Genomic DNA, 22263 nt, shown 5'->3' with positions numbered 1-22263 from the left:
TTCCGACCTTCTCCTTTCCGCCCCTTTATCAGACCTTCCCAATATGGCCGACCATTTCCGCCCGATCGCAGCGATTTCCCAAACTCTGCCCTTTCAACACATGTTGGACTTCAGCTCCCAGAGGCCTCAGCCACGTTGGCCGAGAGCCTGGGATTCTGGGAGCTGAAGTCCACAATTAAAGAGCACAGTTTGGGGGCCACTGCTACAGACTATATCTGTTGAATCAGTGGTTCTTTAAAGAATCCCAGGCGACTGGCCAACGTGGCTGGGCCTCCTGGGAACTGAAGTCCAAAATCTCTCTTGAAGATCGCTGCCCTCATCAACATGGCGGCATTATTCGCCCGCACAACAATGACTGACCTTCCCAAGATGGCGTAAGAGGCCAGTGGTTCAGAGGGGAGCTGTCGCCGGAGCAACATGGAGGCCGAGCCTGAGGCAAAGGCAACTCCTCGGAGGCCTCTCAGCCTTTTTGAGCTCAGCGGGGCGGTGGTCAGCTCCGCCATGGGACGCGTGGAGAAGGAGGTTTGGGGTAAGAAGAAGGGGAAAGGAAAGGGGCTCAGCTAGGAAGAGCCTCCCACTGGCCAGGAAAAGCCCTCCTCTGAGGCTGAGAGAGTGTGGCTTGGCCAAGGGTCACCCAGAGGGCCTCCATGGCCGCAGGGGCACCAGGCGTCCTCCCTTTCCCAGGAGGGCAGCGCTGAGAAGCCTGGCTTTATGTCAATGTTTTGAGCTTTTATTTTGTATTTATTTATTTATTATTTATTATTTATTTTGTATTTTGTATTTTATTTGTTTATTTTAGTATACTTATTTAGTATTTTAATTAGTAAATAATTAGTTTTGGGGAAAGGGTAGGCTAATAATAATAATAATAGTAGTAGTAGTAGTAGTAATAGCAAATTATCAACAACTTATATTTTTTCTTGAACATCCTCCATTTTGTGGTGTCTTGTCCTCCTTTGCAGTGAGGACAGTCTTCTCAAGAGCCAGTGAAGTTGTTTAAAGGGCTTTGTGCACAAGGACACACACTCTCTCTCTCACACACAAACAAACATCCCTGGATGTTTCAGATAGTGGTCTGAATGGGGAAGCAGCAAAGGAGGAGTCTTTGGGGGTTTCCACACGATAAATAATGCAGTTTGACACCACTTTAAGCACTGCAGCTCCAACCTGTGGAATCCTGGCATTTGTAGTTTACAAAGTCTTCTGTTGTTGTTGTTGTTGTTGTGTGCTTTCAAGTCATTTCTGACTTATGGAGAGCCTATCATGGGGTTTTCTTGGCAAATTTCTTCAGAGGGGGTTTGCGATTGCCATCCTCTGAGGCTGAGAGAGTGCGACTTGCCCAGGGTCACCCAGTGGGTTTCATGGCAGAGCAGGGATTTGGAGTCGTAGTTCAACACTCAAACCACTACACTATGCTGGCTGTATTTCTACAGTATAGATACACCCTATGCTTTGGGAAGAAGGTTTATTTAAGCTGTAGTTCCTAAACAGTTAAATTCTACTGAGCGAGGTGAACTGCATTTCCTATTAAGCATGCAGAGAATAAGACCATTATGATAGAGAAGAAAATGCAATTCACCTAAATCTGTTCTAGATTTGGGGGGAGGAGTGGGGTTGTGTATGTTTGTGTGTCCATAACTGAAATTCAGCTTTGTCTTCTCTCCCAAAAGCACTCCCAGGTCCAATACTCCAGGGTATCTTGCCTCTTCTTAACATTTATTATCTGGAGCGAATTGAGGAGACTGCTGTGAAAAAAGGTCAGTTATTTTGGAGGAGGTGATAGTGGAAGGATAAACAAAGTATAACATTGTGGTTTCTAATAAATTACACTCATTCCTCCATGTTTGCGGCTTTGATATTTGCGGCTTTTATTATTCGCAGATTTGATTAATATGTTTTTTCTAGGAATATGTAGGTCCTCCAGTGCAACTCTATGGTCAAGTTTAACTAAAAGTTGCACTGAAAGACCTAGAGATTCCTAGAGAGAATTCTCTACTAGGCATTTGTAGCTCCTCCATTGCAGTTCTGTGGTCAGTGTCTGTCGGACGTTGACCAGAGCTGCACTGTAGGACCTAGAAAGGTTTCCTTTCAGGTATTGTTATTTGCAGTTTTTCCATATTCACAGGGGTCTTGTGCCCCTAACCCTAGTGAATATGGAGGGACAAGTGGAGTTTCCTTCCTGTTGATTTCAGAATATAATTACATGTTTCAGCATCAGGTTTTGCGTGCAAAATAGAATAGCCTAACTTATAAGATTGACTATGAGAGTGAGAAGGCAGGGAGAATGAGAAGCAACAAAAGTTATACAAATGATTTGCACCTTCAATCTTCAGTTTAAATCTAATACAGGTATATCATAGAATCCTAGAGTTGGAAGAGACCACAAGGGCTGTCCAGTCCAACCCCCTGCCATGTAGGAATACATGGTCAAAGTACTCCCAACAAATTGCCATTCAGACTCTTTTAAAAAACCTCCAAAGGAGGAGACTTCACCACACTCCAAGGCAACACTGTTGAACAGCTCTCACCATCAGGAAGTTCTTCCTAATATTTGGGTGGAATTTATTTTCCTGTAGTTTGATGGTGAATCTTACAGGTATCAAAATGACTGCTACTCTTGCTGGATATGGAATACTTGGTTTACTTTATTTATTGTGAAATTCTGTACATATCTACTCAGCAGTAAGTATCAGTGGCACTTACTGCCAGGTAAATAGGTATAGGATTGCAGTCTAAGGTGTATTTCTTCTGTACTTACAATGCAGTGCTATGTGTGACTACTCAGCTAAATCCCATTGAATTAAATCATACAGCTACTTCAGAGTAAATTCTACTGAATTAAATGGGATTTACTCTGAAGTAGGTGTAGAATTGAAATCTTCCTGTGTTATAAATCAAGTCATATAGAAATCTGTATTATATCAAACCAACAATATACATCACATCTGAATATCACTTCTTTCTAAAAAGTCTACTATGTATTCCCTCAGGACTCTCAACCCAACCTATATGGTGCAAGCTCTGGTTTGACATCATGAAAACAAGACCTTCTAGATTAGAGGTAAGTTGATTAACATGACATACACATAAACAACATGTCTGATTAATCCAACTTCCTTCTTCATGGCCAATTTGGTCTTCAGTATCTGCCAACTGCTGTAATGCTGCTCGATCAGTTTCATTTGTTGCTTTTCTTCTAAATATTGTTCTGTGTATTAGAAAATAGCATCACAGAATTAATTACCCTTACCAGGGGCAGTCAGTATAGGCTTCTGCTTTTCTCCAAAGACATTATTCATAGATTCTGTATCTACGGATTCAACCACCTGCATCTTGAAAATACCACCACCACCACCCCCCAAAAAATTCCAAGAACAAACCTTGATTTTGCCATTTTATATAGAGAACACCATTTTATTATGCATATCATGGGACTTTAGCCTCCATAGATTTTAGTATGCACAGGGGATCCTGGAACCAAGCCCCAGTGGATACCAAGAGCACACTGTATAACTTATTTTTTGCTTTTCTCTCTTGTGTAATAAGAGAATACAAGACAATCCACAGTCTTCCACATTTTTAGGATAGTCACTTTACTCTGTGGTAGCAAAAATGACAAAGAGTCCAGCGGCACCCTCAAAACTAGGCAGACTTGCACACGAACAGACTAAAATAAAATAATCATTCATGATGCCTGACTTCTAGGCCTGGTATTCAGTACATACTTAAGAAGCTGAAGCATAGGCATCTCCATGATTGTAAGCAGATTGTATATTTGTCTCACGTCTTCACTACCTGCTGAAAGCATTCATACTTTTAAAAAACAATTATATCCTCTTTGAAAAACAATTGCACCATCTTTCAATTTACAAGCCTTTTCAAGCCATTTTAAAAAATAGAATAATTAATTAAAACAACACTACTGGATATTTAAACACAAATCAAAAATATCAGCAGCAGTTAAAACTGTAACTGAAACAATGTATGTCAGCACTATTAGGCAGGTGAAAGCAGCCAAAAACAGCCACATCTTTAAAGCCCATCAAAAATCATCTGGTAGGAGGGAAACAAACACACCTGCCATAAAAGGGCATCCTATAAGGACTGGGACCATGATAAAAAGGCATGAGACAAAAACTGCTCTCTAAGCATGTCCACCATTGTTTACTTGTCATACCTATGCACAGATTTATCCAATTGGAGTTCATTTGGGTTTCTTCTACAATGCACACAGGTAAGAGCTTGCTACTCAAGACATTTATAGTAATTTGGTTTGATCTGATTACAGAATATCACGTGTTGGAGGAAAAAGTTCCTTGAAACTTTCTTCTCAAATGTGCTGCGTGGGATCTTGGATGTATCTTCACACCAGTGCCTCCATGATCCTTCCTTTTTGCCTTTGCTGTATACTTCACAGCACATTACCCAGCTTACCATCTACAATATGCTTGAAGGTGTTGCAGAACTCTTGGCAAAACATAATCAAGATGTTCTAGAAAGCTTGGCTGTCTCACTGAGATCCCTGACATTCCGCCACCTTCTCTCCTGCAGTCTGTCCTCTAGAGACCAGTTGAGTTTGTTCCTTCATCGCCTAATACATCATGGGGCTGTGGACCATCTATCAATGTACTCTTGGCCTGATCCTGATCCAGCTCTTTTAGCCCTTATTCTAAAAATGGGTGCTGGAATTTGGCATCCTGGAAAAACACAGATGAACCAAGAAAACCTTTGTCATCTCTGCAAAGAGAAATCTGCAGAACAGAGCCAAAAGTTAGATCAAGAGCTTACATTTCCTTCGGATTCAGGCAGACAGTTTCATAGTACAGCAGCTGGCCAGTGTAATGATAATGATCTGAGAAATGAGAAAGCATTGCCCCTTGTGTCTCAAGAATCTGTTTCAGCCTTTGACAACCATGCCAGTTTGGCCAGAACCAACAATGAGAATCTTCAAGACACACTGAACTACAAAATGGACAGCAATTCTTGCCAAAGTAGGGCACAGTATAGTCCATGTTCAGAGAGCTGTAATGCTGAGAACTTTCCCACATTCCAACACGTTTCTCCTTCGAGAAGATTTCAGAAACGGGGCAAAGCTGTAACAGCAAAGAAGGGCAGCAGCCCTCAGACATCCAGCAAAATGACTGCCGACTCAGAAGACCTTTATGATTTTGTCTTTAAAGTTGCAAGAGAAGAACAGGAGAAAGGATTCTACAGCAAAAGAAGGAAGACAGAGGAGGGAAGGACCCATGCTAATTGCCACTTCCCAGCAGAAGCTATCAGTGTAAATGGTACGGATTATGCAGAAGGAGTCCAATCTCTTGGGATCACCTCTGTGAAGACAGCTGGACACTTCCGAAGCGTGTCCACACTGGAGATGTTCTCCATCCCACTGACCAGGAATATGTGCCAGATGCTTGGTAACCTGCTAAGCTCTTGGGTATCGTTAGAAAAGCTTGTTCTAACCTTAAATGGTGAGTATTTAATGAAACATCTTCAGATGTTTGTAGCAATTTTAACCTTCTAAAGTAGAAGTAAGGAATTGTACCTGTCCAGATGTTGTTTAACTTCAGTTGTTATTAGTAGACTAATAACACATAGCGTGCCATGGCTTCTACACCCTGTAATAAAGGAAATGTTAACATTTTCCAGTGTTTTGGGTTGCCAAAATAGGCAGAATTCATGGCAAGATATTCCTCCTCCAAACTGGGAAGCAGCAAAAGCAAAGTGGGGTTTTTTCCCATTTCAAAAAAGAAGTCCTAGTTCAATCTTTTCAGACACTAAACCAAATGAAAGGCAGTCTTTTATGCTGTAGTCAGCAGTCCTAAAATACTTCTATTACTAAATAAATACATTTTTACTCATTATGATAACATAAAAACAAAAGACAATCTCATGTATGGACATTTTTTCAGTGTATGTTTATGTAGGTGTATGTTAATGTAATGTTTAGATTATTTTCTGCTATTGGTTATCAAATAAGTATTCAGCTATAGCCCATGAAACAATGCCTGGTGTTTTATATTGTATGTATTGCTGGTATAAGCTAGCAAGTATTATTAGGATGATATTTACACCCTTTCAGAAATCTAGGAAAAATCCAGGTTTTCCTGCTGTGATAATTTGGAAAAAAGGTTAAAGGTTAAAGAATGCTAGAGACAGACTAACTCACTCAGTCACCTTCATGAATGCCTGCTAAAGGCTAGAAGTACATTCCAAGAGACAGCTGTGTTAGTCCATCATATCATAAAAAAGGAAAATGGGAGTTGGCTGGAAGAAGGAATTTAGTAGCATTTTTTGAGACTACCTAGTTTATTTCAGCATGAGCATTAGCCCGGGTATTTAAGTATAATAACAGTTACAGAAGTGGGATGAGAATATAAGATGCAAAAGATGCAAATTGTGACCCTTTAAAGTATAGTGCAAGACGATGCAGATATTTCAGATAGCTGGGTGTAAAAGAAATAAATGCACTTTCAGGCCTTTGAACTATATATTAATATATGCAGTGTGCCAATAAACCAAATAGAGGTAATGGTTTATTTGCAAACATGCTTCCCACAAGTGCAGTTTAATTAAAGAATTATCTTCAGAGGGATTTCTGACTCTAAGGAAATTGTCTTTTAGTAAGCAGATACTTTACTTTCACACCTCTATACCATAGATCAGCTATTTGAAATACCTGAACTGTATTATCTTATATTACTCTTTGAAGCTAGAGAGTCACAGTCTTTCTGTATCCTATTGCATTGTGATCCCACTCTGAACAAATCTTGCTAAAAAAACAAAAACATGATGGGTTCACCTTAGGGTCGCCATAAGTGGGAAAAGACTTGAAGGTACAAAACAAAAACAGAACATCCTTCCTTCCCCTTTTTCCGGTGGGATAGCTGCCTGGGGAAGGCAGCTATCCCACCACGAAAGGTGCATGGGGATTGATCCTTCTTCCTCTTTTTCTGGTAGGACAACTGTCCCACTGGGGAATTGGTGAGGAGCCAGTTAAAGGGACCAAAGAGTAGGGGAATAAGAGGAGTGACCACACCTGCCCCTCTTCCCCTGCCCACCCATCCCTTTAACTGGCTTCCATATGGGGGTGGGTTCGGGGGGTTTCCACATTTGTGGGGGTCTTGTTTTCCTAATACTCACAAATGTGGAGTGCTGACGGTACCAGTATGAGGTGTATATCTGTTTCAAGTAAAGTAATCTTGCTCAACATCTGTTTCTATCCTCTCAAATCTGGTTCCAGGCCTAGGCCCCGGGATTTCCAGTATCCTCTCTGGACTTCGGACCCTCTCCCAACACAGCAGTTACTGCCTCCGTGTAGTATGCATTAGTGACATGTTTTCGCATGTTCCCTGCATGAACCTTGTACATTCTTTTTTGAGTGCTGTTCCATTGCTTCAAACCCTTTTGATCAGTTTTGATCTCAAAACTGCAACAGAATGGGACAGACCAGAAGAGAACTTGAGTTCATTGTCCTTACAAGAAGCAATTCCAGGTAAAATTGCTAATTGCCAACTGAACACAATGAAATATGACTCTTTTCTTGTATGTATAATTTAATTAGATGTGACCATTTTGTGGAGATGTTCCTATATTAGTTTAATCATAGAACCATATGCATATGATTGCTGTCATGGTGGGATTATTCCATAGTTTGGAATGCTTCCCATAAGTAATGTTCTGTTCTGCTCATTCATCGAACAAAAGTGTACAATTCTATTAAAACTGGATTTCCTAGTGAAACAAAGTTACTGCATTCTAAACAGCTGTGCTTACCTTCCTTTATTGGGAAAAATCGAGAGTCTTCCAGTTCTAACATTCCACCTGGCTAAAATACACCACTTGGAAGTGGAAAGAGACAAAGTTCTGTAGTCAAGCATATGCTGTGCATACAGATAGTCCTAGGTGTAGTATCTTCAATGAAAAGAAAAGTTAAGGTGGCAGATGTAGACAAACTGAGAATCAGGAAAACTATGTATTGCCAAAGACATTACTATTGTAGATGGACAACTATCTGATCTAGTTGCTGCAGGACAGACGTGCCGTCCAAAACAAGCCGCTCTAGGCAGCACCTTTTTTGATGCGTCATAAGGGCTGCGATGCAGCCCTACGTTGCCTCTTTTGCCTACAGGCATATGGGCATTTGGCCGCCCTTACGTCATGAGGCTGTGCCCCGTGTGGATGGGGCTGCAGCCTTGTGACGTAAGGGCGCCGATACTAGGGCTCGGCGAATGTGGATGCTGGGCCACATCGAGCCCCAGTATCAGTGCAAACAGCTTGTGTGTACCAGGCTAGACTATCTGCAGAATAGTCACACATACTCTCTGAACATGGACTGGTGGTTGAGGCATGTGTTGAGATTCATTGAAGCATCTTGATGTAATGCTAACACTTTTTTACATTTGTTTATATTTCTTAGTTTGGTAATAATTCTGTAGTCCATCAGCACCTGCTGGAATGGAAGACACTGATGTAAGAGTGTAGATGTCAAACAAACAACAACCCAAAACTTGATTTGGAAGTTAAGGTCCAAAACACGGTGCAGAAATAATCAAGTTTGAGACCACTTTAACTGCCCTGGCTCAGTGGTAGGCAATCCTGGGAACTAGTTTATTGTGGCACCAGAACTCTCTGACAGAGAAGGCTAAATGTCTCACAAACTACAGCTCCCAGAATTGCCTAGCATTGACCCAGAACCATTAAAGCAGTCTCAAATTATGAAGTTGAAGGCTTTCATGGCTGGTATCCATAGTTTTTTGTGCTTTTTTTCAGGCTATGTGGCCATATTCTAGAAAAGTTTGTTCCTGGCGTTTTGCCACCACCTGTGGCTGGTATCTTCAGAGAATGCTGGCATGCAAGTGAGTAGGGTATATATATACTGTGTGACCCTGGGCTGAGAGGAGTGATTTCCATGTTAATCTGTGTATTGTTCTATTGTTGAATGGCAAGGCTATCCATACATCAAAGGAGTCACAGACAGAATAGGGAAACTGGTGAGGAAACACAACCTCCAAACAGTTTACAAATTGACCAAGAAAATCCAGCATGTGCTGCGCTCAGCAAAGGACAGGGGAGACCCTCTCATGGCCGCAGGGATTTGCTGCATACTATGCAGCTGCAGACAAGTCTTCATAGGGACCACCAAACACAGTGTTGAAACATGAATCAAGGAACATGAGAGATACTGCAGCCTGGGTCAGCCAGAAAAATCAGCAGTAGCAGAACACGTTATAAACAATCATGGGCATAAAATGCTGTTTGAAAACACTGACATTCTGGACCATGCCAACCATTATCACGTCAGAATGCACAGGGAAGCCATTGAGATCCACAAACACCTCGATAACCTCAACAGGAAAGAAGAAACCCTTAAAGTTAGCAAAGTTTGGCTACCAGTCCTGAAAAACACTAAAATCAAGACCCAGCAAATGCAAATGAAAACCACCCAGGGTCAGGGGATTTTCCAGCAGACAATGGATCTCTATTTATTTATTTATATATTTATTTATTTATACCCCTCCCTTCAGCCCTAAAGGCTATCAGAGCGGCTTACAATTATTATTTTTAATTAGACAGTTCCCTGCCCTCAGGCTTACAATCTAAAAGACAACACAAAAGGAGAAGGGAATGGTGGTGGGAAAGGGGATGAGGTCCAGTGGTTATTCTCTCCCTCTGAGACCTGGACCAAGGCAGATGAACTGGAGGGAGGGCTCTTCTTCAGGCTAGCCCTGGTGGAGCTGGGCCTGCCTGTTCACTACCTCGCAGGCCGAAGGATGACACAAATCCTCTTTGCATATTCTCCCACCCTGAGGCCTTGCCATTCAACAATCGAACAACACAGATTAACATGGAAATCACTCCTCCCAACCTAGGGTCACATATATACCCCACTCACTCTCATGCCAGCATTCTCTGAAGATTCCAACCATAGATGCTGGCAAAACACCAGGAACAAACTCTTCTAGAATGTGGCCGCATAACCCAAAACACCCACAAAAAACTAAGGCCTGGTACACATGGGCAGGAAGTGGCATGGTTGTGTCGATTCTAGGGTTCCAGAGGCACAGCAACCGCATGCTCCGGAACCCTAAAACGTGCTGCTGCTGCCATCATGCCAGCCTCCTGTCCCTAGGGGCCACCATGATGACATACGCGACATGCAGTGTTGGTATGTCATGCACAGGAAGCGGCGTCATCGGGCTGCGTATCATTTCCACGCAGTTTGGCTGCTCCAGGAACAATACGCAGCAAAGAGGAGGCAGCGTTTTGCCACCCATATGTACAGCTCCTAAGTCTCAAACTGGATTGTTCTGCAGTGTGTTTTGGGCCTAAGTCTACTTTAAAAGATAAAGAATGGTTTGAACAAATCTTCTAAAACATAGGCGGGTTACAGACCGCTCGTTTGAGGCGGCCTGCACCCGCCCCTTTCCCCGCTGTATCGGGGCCTCAGCTGCCAGACCGGCAGCCTCCGAGGCCCCAATCCGCCGCTTTCCAGGCCGCGGGGAAGCGGCAAAAGGCCGCTTCCCCACAGCCTGGAAAGGGGTGTCCTTGGGGCTTCAAGCTCCAAGGACACCCGGCGAAGGCAGGGAGGAGGAGAAAGGGGCCACTTGGCCCCTTTCTCCTCTGCGTCACTGGGCGCAGCCATGTAAAGGCTGCGCCCAGCGACGCAAACCCCAGAAGGAGCTACGTTTCAGAGCTCCTTCTCACGCTGCGGAAAGGGCACTCTAGGTGCCCTCGCGTGGTGCAAAGATGTCACGTCCGTGCCGCCTCGTTTGGAGGCGGTGCGGTCATGATGTCATAATGGCGGTGTCCGTGTGGAACGGCCGCAGCCATTTTGTGTGCGCTCCGCGCGTGCTAGGGTTGGGAACGTCCGGAAAGGATGCTCCTTTCTAACTCTAGTACGCGTGGAGTGCATACTTTTAGGCCTGTCTGTAAAGGGCCATAGTTTGCAATTCTTGTTTAAAACTACAGCTTTTATTAGTGAGCAGAGCTTTTATTTCCTTTATCTCTTCTCTTACATAGAGAGCCATCTGGAACATCTTGAAATCCGATTTCCCAGGGAACCTCTTCAAACTAGTCTTCTGGTGCCAGTATTGAAATCTTCCAGGTCTCTCCAGAGTCTCTCTCTAGACAGTGTTTCTATTTCCTGTCCCCAGGAGGTTGGGCTTCTCCTTTGTGCACTCAAAGGTAAAATGGAAGCAATCTTGTTTGTAGAAAAACTGGACAGTTGTAGTGATCACTATGGCAGGATGTATCAATGTCAGCACCTTGTCAGTCCTACATAAAAGATGATTGTGTGAAAAGCATGCAAAAAAAAATGGAAAGCTCAGTCTAAGTATTGATGTAATGCATCTGTTCAACATGCATTGTGCTGAACATGAAAACTTTAAGTAGCAAAGTCCAAGCCTTTTGTCATAAAATCTTGTTTGTCTTTAAGAATATAGCCCAAGCCTGAAGAAGCTAAGCTTTCATGACATCAATCTTTCTAGCCACTCAGAAGAAGTCCTCTTGCTACTACAGGATCCAGTACTTCAAGGTATATTAAAGTAACTCATGCCCATGCTCCAGACTGTTTACAACTTTGAGTGAAAACTAGTTCAGCTGCCAGTTTCATGATTGCTCTGTTTTAGAAACTGTTCCAGAGCCAGTATAGTGGTTACAGTGAGTGAGAATGTATGTTGGATTGCCCCTCCTAGAAGCCTTAGCCAGCATAGCCAACAATAAATGCTTGGGGTTGCACATCAACAACATCTAGAAGGCCATGGAGTTCCCCATCCTTGTGTTAGTGCAGTGGTTCTCAAACTTTTTAACCACGTGACTCCCTTTATATCTACATGCAGATGTACATCTCTCCCCTCCCCCACTTGACATAGTATATGAATTAATATATTTTGTTTGTTTAGTGTGTATATTTTTGTTCACACATTCATGTACAGTCGCCCCTCCTAACTCATGTATCTTGGATCCGCAACCTTGAAAATCTGTGGAGGGGCGACCTCTGCTTTTTTTAGTGGGGTGTGCACGCATGCACAGACATGCACCCCATTCAAGCCTGTGGGGCTTGAATATGCGTGAGCCTCCGTTTTCATGAAGGGATCCGGAATGGATCCCCCAAGAAAATGGAGGTCCAACTATATATTCATATTTTAACATTTTATAAGGAAATAGCGCTCCTCCTCCTCCCTCAGGCCCCACTCCAAACACCCTCCTTGCCTTACTCTTCCCATTCAAGAGAAAAAAGGTGTAAGAAGTGGAAAAGGAGGAATCAGGGCCTCCAAGTCCTAGGTCCCCTTGAGTAACTCTCAGGGCCCCCCTGGGGGTCGTGCCCCACAATTTGAGAAACACTGGGTTAGTGTGTTGGACTGGGAGTTGGGAATATGCATTTTTAATCCTGTTTGAAATTCACTTGAGTAATTTTAGGGAGAGAGCCAGCATGGTGTAGTGGTTTGAGCATTGGACTAAGACTCTGGAGATCAGGGTTCAGTTTTCCATTCAGCTATGGAAACCCATTGGATGATCTTGAGTGAGTTACACTCTCTCAGACCCAGAAAAGCCCATTGATAGGGTTGCCTTAGGGTCACCATGTCAGAAACAACTTGAAGGTACACAACAAAAACAATTGCAGGAGGAAGGAAAGGTTAACCCTTGAACTCACTGGAAGGTGTGAGATACAGATTTTTCTAAGTACCAAAGTACCAAATCAAATTAATCAGGACAAAACAAGTGAAGCAGCAATTTCCAATTTATTAGTTACAATCTTGCAAGAAGGGGTGTCTCAGGCAAGTAGGCACACCGTCTGAGGTTTTACACAGTATTTATAAGACATTTTCTGTTACAATATTTCTATCTCATTTTTTTATTGGCCAGATCTAGACATGTGATCAATTTTAAGACCACCTTTCCAAGTATGTAAAAACTCCACCCATAACATATCTCATCATACATCTCATGACCATTTAAATTAGTCATTATAGATTCATAGGTGTGTTCTAATATTCATCACCCCCCATTACGCATGGTCAGTTAGATTTTAGTGTGAACTTTAAGTCACCCTTTTATAAAAAAAAAGTATTCTTGTCAATTTCAAATTTGGAAAAGCGGTTTATAAATAATAAATATTATTATTATTATTATTATTATTATTATTAATTAGTGAGAATAAAACTCCCGTATCGCTTGATTTATTTCTCCCTTGTAACATTGTCTTTGATTTACAGATGCAGACACAAGTTTTTTCCTTTGAAGCTTCTTTGTCTAATTAAACTGCTGTATTTGTAATGCAAGTCTATTTAAACAGAACACTTAGCCATTTTGATAATCTTAATAGAGCAAAAAAATTACTATTTAAAATAACTGTCCAGCATATTTTATAAGTTTAGCTTGCTTATTATCGAAGATATAAACCCCCTTTATTCTTGTAAAACAATATATTTAATAAATAACAGTGTTATAAAAAGCTTATCTAAACTTTCTTTTATTAACCTATATATTTTTATAAAATTCCCTTTCAGTTAAAGGCCTCAGCTGACCTTTACTCAATCCTATTAGAATAGATATATTGATTATAATAGTATACATGTATATATGTGGTTCCATATTATCTATATATGCAATCTAATTCTAGCATATGTTTATATAGTCTTATACAATTTCTACTTTATTCATATGTTTCTAACTCTTATTAAATCCTATTGTGTTTGATTCAAATCCGTTTCTCTCAGAAAGCATAAGTCCAACTAATAAAATAGTTGAGGGATGGGGTGAATTTTGCTCTGAGCTTCTTTGCTTGCTGTGCTTTCACTTCCATTTAGTGGTGAGCCCCTTCCTAATACAAGTTCAGTGGTGGGCCTGAAAAAGATGTGTAGTGTATTCCAAGGGGAAACTTGAGAATATACAGGGTAGGCGTGCATTGCTTAAATGCAAGAATAGAAAAGGAATAATTATTCACATTTTAAAGAGATTCATGGGGTATCACTGTGTTTTTTAAATTTTGGTACTGATTGTTCCAGAATGCATTAAATGTCCCATTGCAAGATACTGAAAAGGGGAAACTGCATATCTTTATGTTGGCTTTTGTCTTCTAATAGAAATCACCTTTTCCTTTTGTCGGCTGTTTGAGAATTGTGCTGCAGAATTTCTGTCTGAAATCATCAATGTTGTGAAGACGAATTCATCACTGAAGAGCCTCAAACTCCCTGGAAATAGGCTTGGTATGTATGGCAAAGGTATTAGTTACCCCAGAATATTTTGTTTTCCATTGTAGGCAAGGACTGTGTGCCTTGTGAGGGTTCTCTGGGTCATTTTCCCTTCTCCTGCCTGAGCTGGTTGGGATTTCATGAGAACACCTTTTATCAAAGAACTCACCACCACCCAATGATTACCCTTTCCCCTCTTTGGCAACACACCAGGATGTTGCCAGGGATTCCCTGGCTCTTCTTTGCAGAGACATTTCCGCCTCTCCTTTCTTTCTTTGGCGGAAGAGTTATGTCTTGTTGAGCTGAGGTATGTGAAAGAGGCAGTGTGAGCGTGACCGGTACTTTCAAAGAAAAGCTTTAGTCTAAGTAAGAAAATTCTTGTCCTTCAGGCACAGACAGAAAGTATAAGTTATAGAACAAATAATTTCAGCCAAATCAAGAAAAGAATCAAAATATCCTAATGCAACTGGCTGGTACATTCTCTTAATCTTACTCACAGATCAGATAGGATTTGTAGTCCTTGATATTCATAGGATAGCCAAGAGCCGGGACTCCATTGTCTGGCTTCAACCAGTCATCCTAAATCCAGTGCTTTTGGTTAGAAGCCCTCATGGTCTGATTAGAGAGAGCCAGAGACAAAGTGGCAAAGTAGATGGTTAGGAAGAAGTGGCCTCTGGCCACAATCGGTCTGGTACTGCAGCGACCACATGGCCTGCTCCCAAAGCAGCCCATTGCTTGCAGTCCCAAGAAGCACTGGCCACGAGTCAGTTTAAACCAACTCCTTTTTGTTGAGGCTTCAGGCTCTGTTTGGTGGTATCAGAACAACTTCCATCTCGTCGGATAGTTACTGTCTCATCACCTCTGTGATGCTGCCTCATTAAAATAAAACAGTATCTTCTCCCACATTTAGTCCTTTGTTATCTGTGGAGATAAATAGAGGGGCTCCCATTTATCACTGCCTTTAAGAGTACTAAAACTGATCTAATCTGATCAGGGTTTTAAGCAACATTACTTTATTTTCCTTCTTTCAAGCCCAGTTGACATAGTGTTGCAACGCAAAAGGAAGAGGAGACCAGGGAGGAAAGAGGAAAATAAGTGATTTTAAGTACAAGATGTTACATAATGGCTAAAAGAAATGATTGATGGTGGAGATAGTTCTGGGAAGGAATGATAACGAAAATGATAAGAGGGATTGGTTGGGAGCATGAATCACTTCCTTGTGCCATTTATTCATCTAGTCCAGGTTTGCACAGCATGTAGCCTGCCAAAGTATTTTGAGTGGACTGTGAGGACCTCAAGGCTCCTCACCACCTGGCTTTCTCCCTAGAAAGAGCCAGGCTGTGGAGGAGGAGGATGAGTAAACACTTGCCCCCAAGCCTTCTCTCCTATTCAGCTTTCTCCTGGGAAAGAACTGGGCAGTAGAGGAGGAAGAAGGGTGAACATGTGTCCCCCAAGCCTCCTCTACAGCCTGGCTTTCTCCAGAGGAGAAGGTTGGGTGAAGAAGGAAGGGCAAATGCATGCCCCCTGGGCTTCCTCCACACCCTGGCTTTCTCCAGAGAAGACTGGGCTGAGGAGGAAGGGAAGAATGGCACCCCCCAAATTTCCACTGCTGCTTTCTCCTGGGAAATAACTGGACGAGGTAGGAGGAAGAAGGGTGAACATTTGCCCCCCACAGCTCCTCCACCGCTTGGCCTACTCCCAAGAGAGCCAGGCAGAGGATGATAGAATTAATATTAATAATATTACTTAATAATTACTTAATGATTAAAGTAACTTATTAATTAATTATACCTTAACTGGGAAAGTGAGCAGCTACAAAGCCTATCTGCAGCCCAAAGAAGTTTAGCCTTTTAGCCTATTTTAGTTTTGGCCCTACCTACTGCCATGTTGTGCAAGTCTGATCTAGTCCATCCAAATAAAAATAAGCCAGGTTCTGTCTCCAGATAAAGTTTCAGGGGCAGCCTTATCGTTAAGCAAGCGGACAGTCATCTTAGGTGGCAGATGAGGGAGAAAAATGGCGCCCCCCGTCCTGGTTTTCCCCCATTAGAGTACACGGCTGTGTGTTCCACATGGTCTGTTCTGCACCCCCATATCAGGCTGTCGCCCCATCACCAGTACTGATTAAGATTGAACTGTCAGATTCTGCAGGAGGAAAATGGTCTCATTTTGTTTTTTTCTCAGAAAGCAAATCTATTTGAGGCCAATTCTGCTTCCTTGCCCTTGCCAATTTCTGATCAGACTGCATCTCCCAATATAATCCTGCCTGGACCCTGAGATCCACAGGAGGGGGCCTTCTCTAAGTTCCACGATCTTGACAGGTACATCTGGTGAAAACAGAAGAGAAGGGTATTCTCAGTGGCCGCCCTAGACTTTGTAACTCTCTCCCTAAGGAGACTAAAACAATCCTGTTCTTCCATCAGCAAGGCAGACCTTTTATTCAGATAGGCTTTTAGAAACGAGAAAGGGCTGTAAGTGCTGCACTGTTTTAAGTTGTATTTTTAATGTTTTTCAGAATCTTTTAGAGTATGTTTTATGTGGTTCTTAGTTCAGTTTTAATGTGGCTTTTGTGTGTTTTAACTGTCAACTTTTTAATGTCTAAGCCACCTTGAGTCCCATTCTCAAATACATTAAATCAGGGGTAGGCAACCTTTTTGAGTCGGGGGCCAGGTTGCTGTCCCTCAGACAACTGGGGGGCCGAAGCCGGGGGTGGAGCTTCCACCCTCCAGGGGCGGAGCCACATGCCGGGGTGGAGCTTCCACCTTCTGTGGGCGGAGCCACATGCCAGGGTGGAGCTTCCACCCTCCAGGGGCGGAGCCACACACTGGGGGTGGAGCTTCCACCGAAGCATCATCATTATCATCATCACCACCACCACCACTATCATTGTTACAGCAGACCTTTGTTACAGCACTTTGGAAAGTCACACTGTCTCACCTTCATAAATAATAAAAATAATGAAATGAAATAAAGAGCAATAATAAAAATAATGAAATAAAAAAAACAAAAATAAGTGTTATATATTTTTAAAAATTAATGGAAAAAACCCAAAGCAGACCTGAAATGACTCACCTTTCCACCTCCTCCACCTATTTCTCCTCCTCCTCCTCCTCCTCCTCTTTCTCATTGAGAGGGGATTTTGCAGAAAGAACACCCAGGGCAAGTAGTAATAATAATAATACTAATAAAGTTGCAAGCAAGGAAATTACTAAAATGCAATTGAAAATAAACTGCAGCAAGCATGCACACAGTTTCAACCCAGAAAAGCCACAAGTTGGTGAGAGCATTTTGCAGAAAGAACACCCAGGGCAAGTAGTAGTAGTAGTAGTAATAATAATAATAATAATAATAATAAAGTTACAAGCAAGGAAATTACTAAAATGCAATTGAAAATAAACTGCAGCAAGCATGCACACAGTTTCAACCCAGAAAAGCCACAAGTTGGTGAGAGAGCATTTTGCAGAAAGAACACCCAGGGCAAGTAGTAGTAGTAATAGTAATAGTAATACTAATAAAGTTACAAGCAAGGAAATTACTAAAATGCAATTGAAAATAAACTGCAGCAAGCATGCACACAGTTTCAACCCAGAAAAGCCACAAGTTGGTGAGAGAGCATTTTGCAGAAAGAACACCCAGCTAACCCCTTCCCCCAATGAACCAACCTCTCGCCTTGCTGTGGCTGCAGCTGCTGCTCTGGCTCCCTTTCTCCCTCGCTCTGTACTCCTTCCTTTTGCCTCCTCCTCCTTTCCCTGCTCTTAGGGAGGAGGAGGAGGAGGGCAGAGGGTGAGGTGGAGCCTGCTGCAGGCCTGCTGCAGCCCCTGAAGCCCTGTTGGAGTGCTCCAGGGGCTGCACCGGGCCTACTAGATGGGCGCCGCCATTTTGTTTTTCAAAATGGCGGCCGAAGTCTCGCATGACCTTTGCCATCCTGAGGTCACATGAGACTTCGGCCGCCATTTTGAAAAACAAAATGGCGGCCGGAGCGGCGCGAAAACGGGGGAAATCGGTGGCAGGACTGTGCAGGGGCCGGCAGGAAGGCCTTGGCAGGCCGGATCCAGCGCGCGGGCCGCAGGTTGCCGACCCCTGCATTAAATTAAATAAATTAATTTAAATGTTTAAAATAAACAAACCAAATTAATCAGTATCTTCTGGTGAAAATAAGGGGCATTTTCCAAATTGAACTGGACAATGCCAAAATTCAGCCCTCTAGAACCTCATCTGGTTATATCACAGTATATTTAATGAATTCCTACTAGCTGAAGACTTGTTGTAGAAACTTGCTGTTAGTTTACTGACATCCAAAGAACAAAATGTTGATATGGGAAGCAGAGGAATACACATATTTTTTCTTCCCATGCAGCTGGTTCCCAGCATTTCTCTTGTTCAAACCATGACTTGCTTCATTTTTTCACTGCTTTCACCCATATTGACTCTCTAGTATTTATAATTTGCACTTAAATTGAATTTCTTTATTCTTAGGAAATCACAGGTTGGTGGCACTGGCTGATATTTTTTCTGAAGATTCATCCTCTTCCATCTGTCATCTGGATGTAAGGTATGTTTCACTTAAACCAAGAACCTTCCTCAGTCAGTCTTATCTGGGGGTAGGGGGAAGAGGTGGATGGCAGTGACATAGCATTATTTGAACTAATGCTCGCCTTCATGCTTTCATCAGCTATTTTTAAAGAAAGATGTCAATTTGCAAGTAGAAAGAATCTATCTACTGTGTATTTCTCAAGGATATTTACCACTTACAAAGGTGTTTCTATGAAGTATTGGGTGTTCTCTTTAATGGTCTGTGTCCATGGGAGACTGGATTCAGGGATACTGATTTATACTGATATGCAAATGTTACAGTCTACACTGAGTCCTGTTATTGGGCTTCTATTATCCCCATTTTCAGCGGACAAGAAAATGAATTTCCCCAATCAGTCCAGAATATAAGTGACTCAAAGAAGTCACTGTAAAGCCATAACATTTGTCTGATCACAACGTATTAAAGATGAGTGACCAAGATTGCATAAAATTTCCATTCTTGGTCAATTAGCAAGACAGATATGCAGATTAATAAAGATCTTTATCTTGGCAGAGTCTTTCCCTCCTTTCCTACCTGCCTTATGAAGGTGTTAGCAGGGGGAAGATAATATCTGAAGTTGTTCTGCTTCTTCTAGTAATCTAAGTGGATTTCAAAAAGCAGAGTATTTAGTGACTACAGTTATCTTACTGCAAGGCAACTCAGTTGTTCAAATCTGTCCAGTCTAAAGTGTTCTCTTCCAAACAAATTAAGAATGACTAAAATGGGAAGGAACTTCACATTTCATTATAGGAACAGCCCTCTTAAAAATGATGGTAATGGCTCATCAGGATCTTCCCAGTCCATTTCACAGTCAAAGCTTAGGGGCAATTGTTTCCAATGACATTATTTTTTTAGTTTACATTACAACCCTGACTAGGTTCAATCAGAAATGAGGTTCTGTTTGCAGCAGCTCCCTCATAACTGTGGACAAGTTTGCAGCCATAACTGTATTCATTTTACAAACCTTTAACAAAAACTTTTTGTTGAGCCACGTTTCATTTATGAGCAGCGCCTTGCAGAATTATTCACCCCCACTTTGCATTTTTTAACTATTGTTGTTAGTCTTATCTAGTCATGATTAAGTTACATTCTTTCAACTTTGCATTCCAAGAGACGTTCATAGTTTGGGATAGGTATTTATAATCCAATCCTGATTGGTACTTATGCACATTTTATCCTGACCTTTTGAGAACTTGTCTTCAAGATGCTGTTTGTTTAGACATGCTTTTCAGAAACAGTATTATTTAAATTTAGATCATGTGGCACTGGAATTGCACAAAGGTAGACCGCATTCAACTACTTATGTTGCTTCTGAAAGCAGTGGCTTGCACTACCTTATAGGGAAGTGTCACAAGAAAGGAAGTGAATACTGATACAACCAACAAGTGTCAACTTGTTTACTTAACTTTTTGCCACAATAAAAATATTTTGTGACCAATGTTTTGTTTCTGTGTACACCAAGTGATACCACCACCAACATTAGGAGGAACTTCCTGACAGTAAGGGCTGTTTGACAATGGAACACACTCCCTTGGAGTGTAGTGGAGTCTCCTTCCTTGGGGGTCTTTAAACAAAGGCTGGATGGTCATCTGTCGGGGATGCTTTGATTAAGAGTACCTGCATGGCAGGGGTTTGGACTGGATGGCCCTTGTGGTCTCTTGCAACTCTACAATTCTATGAAATGAATTTAATTCCAGGTTGTATCATAACAAAATGTGGAAAAGTTACAAGGAGGTGACTGCTTCTGGAAGTCACTGCAGCTTAACCAACTTTTATGAATGCTTTCTTATATCAACAGAGCTCTCTGGAGACCAAAGCTAAAACTGCTTAGCCTTTAAGCAATTGAAATATGAAAAACTATATTTTTTTCATTTAAAAGTTTTCATCCTTGTGTAAATTCTGACGAACATGTTGCCTTAGCATTATCCAGTTAGTAAATCACAATTTCATATAGAAGTATGCAGTTATAGAATCAGACACTATTTTTAATAAAAATCAACCAACTACAGTTGTCCTTCCCTTTTCACGGACTTGGAGTCCAGTCTTGCTGTTTGTGGGAGGGGCAAGCGGGGAGGGGAAAAATGGTGGCATGCGCCTGCACACAGTCTTGCATGTGCCTTGGACGCGCAAACCATTTTCAATGGGACTCGAATATTTGCGAGTCCCCATTTTCAGAGGAGGGGGCCGGAACGGATCCCCCACGAATTGGGAGGGGCTGTGGTATACACAAAACTGTTTCCATACTTTTGAAAGCTCCCTCTGGAATACACTTTCTATCCTGGTCCTCTTTTTGTGCTTTTGTTTTTTGGTGGGGGTGGAGGCAACTGCTACAAAATTGACTTATTTCTTGATAGAGAGTAGACAGAGTAGCCAATGTGCTACAAGTGGGACCTAAGATTTTAAAAAAATCTGCTCCAGTAAGGTCACCTAGAGCATGTAGGGTCATTCCTCTGGGCCCCTGTGAGATGCTTTTAAAAAGAGGAAGTGACTTGCACTCACTTCCTGGTTTTTAAACTTTTCCTGGGCCTAAAAAAATGGCAAAAGTGTCCCCTACTCAGAGTTCTAAAAAGGCATTAGGGGGCAAGACTGGCATTTTAATGGATACAGCCCTATAGCCTGCCAAAATTGCCTACATTTACTTCATAGTGTAGCAAGCTAATACTCCAAGCACATGGAGAGCAAATGAACAAGCTGAGATCTTTTGAGCCTTCTTAGCAGTGACAGCGTTCCCACTTGTCTTTTTTCACTGGATAAGAGAAGAAAATTGGACTTATCATGAGCTTTTCTTCTGATCTAGCAATAGTGAAGATATCCACCCCGACTAGTGGCTTGTTACTTGAGGGTGCCTGCAGTGTGAGTTTTTTCACAGCTAAGTCTTCCTGTGCCTTACTGCGGTGGATCTTATTCCTACTGGCCTCCAATTGAAACCTTACATATACAACCTATCAATTTTGAATTTACAGATTCCAAAATTCTGGTTATTTCTTAGAGCATTGTGTCTACTACTTCCCGGACATATTTTAAGATGCAGGGGTTAAACCATTCATAATTGTGTTTCCACCAATGGGAATTACACAGAAAATCCAATCTAATCTGTTGCAAAAAGTTATGTGCATTCATAGTAACTGTATGGGAGTATCACCTAATCAATCAATTTGTAAGCAGCAATGGACTCAACATTCTTTTACAGCTCCAACTGTATCAAACCTGATGGGCTTCTGGAGTTTGCTAAGAAGCTGGAGAGTTATGTAACCCAACACAGAGAACAAATCAAGTTCACAAAACTTTGCCTCTATCAGAACTGGTTGGACCAAGATGCTGCAACTGCACAAGAGGCCCTTTCGCGTTTAAAAGCAATGTGCAGTGTAGTCAGTGACACATGGGACTCATCTCAGGCCTTTGCTGACTACATAAGTGTAATGTAAAGAACAATTACAAAACAATATCTTGTAATAAAGCTGCTTACTGATGTACCAGGATTCAGATTTTCAGTTTTTT

The 22263-nt window shown here is 41.9% G+C and overlaps 1 protein-coding gene across 3 annotated transcripts; it reads left to right on the top strand.

Annotated features, from left to right (window-relative positions):
- Nucleotides 1-39: 39 nt before the first annotated feature.
- On the top strand, nt 40-22244 carry LOC149316234 (leucine-rich repeat-containing protein 41-like). 3 transcript variants are annotated; one of them, XR_016280451.1, is made up of 10 exons: nt 40-529; nt 1671-1757; nt 2991-3061; nt 4289-5471; nt 7244-7495; nt 11023-11187; nt 11438-11536; nt 14088-14210; nt 16377-16513; nt 18669-18735. XR_016280451.1 is itself a non-coding variant. In XM_089515062.1 (10 exons), the coding sequence occupies exons 1-10, from the start codon at nt 418-420 to the stop codon at nt 22188-22190; spliced, it is 2403 nt and encodes an 800-aa protein (XP_089371188.1). In that variant the 5' UTR covers nt 43-417; the 3' UTR covers nt 22191-22244. The 3 variants fall into 3 exon arrangements, 2 of the variants coding, with proteins under 2 accessions (XP_089371188.1, XP_089371189.1); XM_089515062.1 differs by lacking the exon at nt 16377-16513 and adding an exon at nt 21956-22244 and having other exon boundaries at nt 43-529; nt 18669-18744; XM_089515063.1 differs by lacking the exons at nt 40-529; nt 16377-16513 and adding exons at nt 2369-2596; nt 21956-22244 and having other exon boundaries at nt 1707-1757; nt 18669-18744.
- Nucleotides 22245-22263: the final 19 nt, after the last annotated feature.

The sequence above is a fragment of the Sceloporus occidentalis genome, unplaced genomic scaffold (assembly GCF_023333645.1).
Source record: "Sceloporus occidentalis isolate IW3139 unplaced genomic scaffold, rSceOcc1.0.p SCAF_3, whole genome shotgun sequence".
Taxonomy (NCBI): domain Eukaryota; kingdom Metazoa; phylum Chordata; class Lepidosauria; order Squamata; family Phrynosomatidae; genus Sceloporus; species Sceloporus occidentalis.
This window is presented reverse-complemented; position numbering and strand designations above follow the sequence as displayed.